The 6,124-nt window shown below is 37.6% G+C and overlaps 2 protein-coding genes across 2 annotated transcripts in view; both read right to left on the bottom strand.

Annotated features, from left to right (window-relative positions):
• Positions 1 to 6,124, bottom strand: part of LOC109580587 (ubiquitin carboxyl-terminal hydrolase CYLD-like) — a 17,153-nt gene that overhangs the window by 6,007 nt on the left and 5,022 nt on the right. The window lies entirely within an intron of this gene.
• On the bottom strand, positions 152 to 3,687 carry LOC100635769 (uncharacterized). The gene is made up of 5 exons (XM_019993911.1): positions 3,628 to 3,687; positions 1,848 to 2,698; positions 1,397 to 1,783; positions 420 to 1,349; positions 152 to 375 (listed from the first exon to the last, which is right to left on the bottom strand). The coding sequence occupies exons 2-5, from the start codon at positions 2,340 to 2,342 to the stop codon at positions 169 to 171; spliced, it is 2,019 nt and encodes a 672-aa protein (XP_019849470.1). The 5' UTR covers positions 2,343 to 2,698; positions 3,628 to 3,687; the 3' UTR covers positions 152 to 168.

Below are 6,124 nucleotides of genomic sequence, written 5' to 3'. Positions count from 1 at the left end.
ACCTTTAATCACTAAAAATGAAAATTAAAATTTCTATTTCAATATAGCAAGGCTGCAAAAGTCGTGGCAGCAATTTTGAAGTGGGGCAAATCCTATTTAGTAACGCTACCACATTACTAATAATGAAAAAGAGATAATGAGTGTATGTCCTTAATTTAACATTAATTTTTAGAATTTGCACAAAATGCATTTAAACTGTATTAACATACGGTTATCAATATCTTGTCTCATATGTGCTGGTACTTGTCCTTCATCCATATATCTTGTGTCTTGTTTGAGAGTATTCACTGGACAGAAGTAAGCTTTACCAGGAGGACAAGTAAAGAATCTTCTTCCACGCCATGTACCATCAGTACCACCATTCATTGTTTTCTCCTAATAAAATTATAAACACATTGTCAATTAACAATACTAGTTACTAATTCCACTCCAGCTATTGTTCCAGGGAAATCAGGTAGTGTCCCTATCCACTGTACTACACCATACAATGGATCACCTTTTTGAGTATCAATATACACCATTGACCCAATAGTGAACTGATGATAAGGATCAGGAGGGGGACCACCAGATGAATACTGGTTAGAAGAACCACCAGGTTGGTAGTTGTCAGAAGAACCACCAGGTAAATAACTGTGACGATCATCATGTTGGCCAGCAGGATCAGGAGAATATTGATTAGTACCAGGAGAGTGTCGCTGATAATACTTACTATCAGATGAAGAGAGGCTGGTGTATCCTGCTTCATGATGAGCTTTTGGTGATGGTCTTTGTAATCCTTCAGGAACAGGATTGACACTTTGTTGATGACCTTCGCCTACAGGCTTAACTTCTCCTTTAATAACTTCAAATCCAGTTTGATCACCACCACCATGTTGACTCCGTTGTCTTGCTAGTTGAAATGCTCGTTCTTCTTGTTGTCTTCTTCCTTCACTGAGTGACACACCAGGTTTAATGTGCATCATGGACTCTGACATCTTATCCTTTTCATTTTCATTTTTCTTAAAAGCTCCAACTCCAGCAACAGCTCCTTCCTCTTCCTGCCCCCCTCCTGTTTGCTGGGGATGATGTGTCTTCTTGTCCTTGTTAGCTTTCTCAAGATATTCTCTCTGAGATTGATATTCTTCTAAACTTAAACCAAATTTCTTAGCTTCTTTCATTTCCCACTTAAGAGCATTAGCTTCTTGTTGCTGTTTAGCATATTCCTCAGCATGAAGTACGACACCATATTCCTCAGGAAAAAATAAACGAGTGTGAGATAAAGGAACTTTAAAAAGTTCCTGACCACGACTGCCAGTAACGTCAATATACATACCAGGGAAATGCTTATCAGTAGATAAAAATGCCTTCTCCTACATAAATGTATAATAGCCATTATAAATACATGTATCTCACTTACCACGTCAACTCCAACAGCAGCAACAACAGATGAGTACCTGTTCCCTTCATTAAAAACTCTAGTTGTCCCCACCCACTTTACAGTACCATTAAACACTTCATCTTTGGCTGACTTCACAACCACACGATCATTAATTTTAAACTTTGACTTATGATTAGGATCTGTTCTTGCATAAAATGGCCCTTGGGAAATGTCTGAGCTACCACCATTTCGATTTTTACTTATTGGCTGACCCGTAATAGCACTTTTAGCAAGAGCATGTTTCTCATCCATAGGATATTGAGATTTCTTTGTTATCATATTCATAGATACAAAGACAGCATCTTTGGATCCACAACAGAAATATGGATCACCATTACTGGTACCTTTACCACGATATCTCTCTTCCTAATAATAACAAATATATAGAGTACATGTACACTATGATCTAATGGTATGTATGATTACTTACTTGTATTTCAATACCAAAGTGTGTCCCATGCTTTTCTTGTATAGGACCAATGTAACGTATTACACCTTTGACAATGGAAACAAAAGCATCAGGTTTCACTTTCAATTTAAACATCACCATATCACCAACGACTAAATCCAGTTTCTCCTTCTTCACCTCCTCTGGTTTGAGATATTCCTGCAATCGTGTGCTGAGAGACTCCACTGCTAATAAATACTCCATTTCTCTGTCACCTAATGGACATACATCCATAGCCCTACAGTGTAAAACAACGTATTCATCATCTCTATACAAACGATAATTTGGTGGAAGCTTGTCACTCTCAATTGAAGGTATCTCTTCCTTCGGTTGTTCAATCACAAGTTCTCCTTTAGGTACTGTACACTGCCATGGAGCACCTCCATCATCTTTAAAATGAAAGCCAGCCTTATCTTTCAGTAAAATCGAGACAGAAATACTACTTCTCCCCGAGCTTCTCGCCCAATTCGCAGCCATGATTGAAAGAGGTGCGAGAAGAGGTGTGACTGAAACAACTCTAGTTAGCTAATTATTGTAAAACAAATCAAAATTCATTATGACAATGATCAATTATTGTAATTTCAACAGTACATGACCAGTTCCTAGTTTATTACTAGTCCTAGGTAATCCATTGGTCATATCATACTGATGAGTGAGGTATGAGTGACACACATCAAGCAATAAGAATATTTGACTAATACAATAAGTTAATGTTAAAGCAAAGAAGAAGTTAGCATTAGCACTTCCAGTGTGTATCCATAGATACCAGGTGATGGGTCCAGCTATTGAACTGACCAGTACACAACCTATTGTAACTGGAGTGAACCTCATATCTGGAGTAAAAGAAATAAATAAATAATGACAACAATAATTGTATTATAGAATTATTATTATGTCAGTTTTATGATAGCAGTGATTGATTGTAGGTCTTTAAAGTTGATAATTGTTATAATGTATATGAATCTACATGTATACTGTATTTATTATTATAATAGAGAATATTAGTGTTTATAGCTGAATGTGTTTCAGAGTTAGTTAAAAGGTCAGTGATACATAAACTTTTCATGTATATCTACATGTACATAACTGTCCGTCTTAATTCCAACTCAAACTTTCAACGTAGTCTAAGGACATCAATATGTATCAGAAAGTGTAATAAAAATTGGGGGTAATTTTGGAGCCAATTTTTGGAAAAAACCATGGGCTATAGTACAGGGAATTTTTCAGAAATTGACCCATTTTTTAAAATGGCTGTAACTTTAAAATTTTTTGTCAGAATTGGTTCAAACTTTCTACAAAGCATAAGGATATCAATATGTATCAGAAAATGCAATAAAAATTAGGAATGATTTCGGAGCCATTTTTTGGAAAAAACCATGGGCTATAGTATAGGGATTTTTCAGAAATTGACCCATTTCTTTAGATGGCCATAATTAAAAAATTTCATGTGGAAATTGGCTCAAACTTTCTACATGTCATAAAGTCTATTATTGTCAGTCTTAGAAATTGAAAAAAAGTTTTCCAAATGTCTCAGATCAGGACATAGACTGTACTTACAAATGGAATTATCAATAGACCCCACCACTGACACTAAAGTATACTGTATGTAGACTAACAGTTCAATAGCATCCATTACTAATTAGCTAACATAACAACTACAATTACAAACAACAGCTAAAGGTAGAGTTGTAACATTACAGATACATATTTACTCTCCAATAGTTTGTATGTGGTAGGTATGCGTGTGTGTGTGTGTGTTTACCAATTCAATTCCAGCCATCAAGGCATCAGTACAACCAGGTAGTGAGCCAATCCATTGAATGACGCCATAAAGGACAGAATTACTGTCTTCTATGGATACCATTGATCCCACACTGAGCTGACAGTCACCAGGAGAAAGAGGAGAATTGATGGAGAGACTCCTCAGCTTGTCAGATGTGAGACTACAGCCTGAGTCCTTGCTATCAAATGAGGTACCCTTCGTCAGTTTAGAGTCTGATTTACAATTATCCAGTATCACTTGCTGGTACTGATACTCTTCAGCTGTTAGGTTGAACTCTTTTGCCGCCTGAAGGACCTCATATTGTGTAATGATCTCCTTTTGGTGTTGGACCTCAAAGTCTTCAGCGTGTACTACCAGCTGCTCAGGAAGGAATACCCTCGTGTGGTGAAAGGGAACCTTGAAGAGAGTTTGACCTTCCGTCAAGTCCATATGAAGGTCCGGGAAATGCTTGTCTAGTTTTATCTTCTTGTCCTAAAAACAGAACAAAATGAATTCATGAGAAAGCACTTGTCAGACTTGGCGTTATTTTATAAATTCATCGTAAATTAATATTATCTACTCTAGCTGCTACCAAGTAATGCCCACCCACTACAACGCAAATTGATAAGTAGTCTATGGCGATTGGTCGCCTACGCACACAGCTGCTAATAATTCGAATTGTGTTCTAAAAATAGATTTCTAATTTAAAACATGACAGCCCTTTCTCTCTCTCTCACCCTTTCAGCAATCACATACAATCAACCACATGTACAATACATTACTACATCTTCCCCCCTCTCTGTCTCTATCAAAACTCACTATCTCTACTCCAACGACTGGTATAGCATCTCCTAAGTGAGCCTTCCTGATCGGGCCCGTCCATCTTGCTGTCCCGTAGAATGCTTCTCCTTTTACAGCAGATTGGACCACAACCCGGTCCCCTGGTTTAAAAAGAGAGTAATATCTTGAAGAAGGTTCTGAAGCCTCGGAAGAGCTTGTAAAAGTACAGTCCACTGTAGTTGAAGTCATTAGTTTTTACTCTTTCCTTCTGCTCAACACTGTCACAACTTAGTCTCGCTAGCCAGACCATTCCCCAGCCTACAGTCATTTGGTGGCGTCCACCCAAATGACTGTAGGCTGGGGAATGGTCTGGCTAGCGAGACTCACAACCTCACAACCTCTCTTCTAAAGAAAGGAGACAATTATTTATAACTTAGAATAAACTGGAAACTATGAATGTCGTTATGATGCCCTTTAGCTGTAAAAGTTAAAATAGAATAGCATTTTAAGAAAAAGCAAACAAAAGTACAATAATAGTACCATTTTAAAATAATAGTAGAAAAAGCAAACGAATAGAAAAGAAATAATAAAGTCTAAATTGTGCTTAACAATTATTGTAAAAGTACTTGCATGTGTAATTGGAAACAGTCAGTGCTACTTATTAGCAATACAATGATCCAATTTGATAATTATTTCAGACATTGTTGGTCGTTTGTCTGGTTCTTCATTAATACATGAAATTATGAGTTCATGCAATCGGGCGTGAGCTGACTTTGACAGTCTCAAACTTTTCTGCGTTTGGAAAATGGCATGTTATCATTTCGCATAAGAGAACGCCATAGCTATAGGAATCCATCTTTGTTGTTTGCTTTCTTGTTCTCCTATGAAGTGTTGCGATACTTTCGGGAGCACTATAGACAGCTGCTCCTGTTGCTTCAGTGACTGCTGCTTGAGCTAAATTAGCAGATCCAAAGTCGGATATCTTAGTCTTCCATTTGTTGTGTCCCTTTGATTCCAGTAGTACATTAGCACTGCTGACATCACGATGAATAATAGGATCAGGTAGACAGTGTAGGTAGTTTAAACCCACAGCTACATCACGCATTATAGATAGAATCACTGGTCTACAGCCAGGATCAGTAGTAAGCTCCTTCCTCTCATAGGCACTCCGTAATGAGGTATCCATTACTTCAGTGATAATCATAGGATTACCTGATGGATGGTCTAATACAGCTCCTATAAACTGGAGGAGATTAGGATGACGCAACTGAGACATTGTATTCATCTCTCTATGAAGGAGCTTCATATTATCTTCACTTTTAATGACATCATGCATCTGCTTCACAGCTACTCTTTGTCCTCTGAACTTTCCAACCCAGATCACACCCCAGCCTCCTCTGCCTAGCTCATTATTTGTGAGATATAGTTCTTTATGGTTCACCTTCCAATTATTTTCCAATTTTTGCAGCATACTTTGTAATTTGGTCACTTCGTTTTGTTTTGCTGCTAGTTCTGTCTGTGCTTGAACTAATCTTTGATTAACTTGTTGTAATCTGTTCTCATTCTCTTCCTGTGACTTCTGGTGTCGAGTGACTTCCTGCTGATGAGTGATCCTGAGATTATCATGAGATGTTCGAAGTTGCTCATGAGAAATTGCAAGCGTTGCATTTGACTTCCGAAGCTCCTGATATTCCTTTTTGAGGCTATCATGTGATTT

Source organism: Amphimedon queenslandica, unplaced genomic scaffold (assembly GCF_000090795.2).
Source record: "Amphimedon queenslandica unplaced genomic scaffold, v1.1 AMPQUscaffold_13485, whole genome shotgun sequence".
Taxonomy (NCBI): domain Eukaryota; kingdom Metazoa; phylum Porifera; class Demospongiae; order Haplosclerida; family Niphatidae; genus Amphimedon; species Amphimedon queenslandica.
Note: the sequence above shows the minus strand (reverse complement) of the source record. Positions and strands in the feature narration are given on the sequence as shown.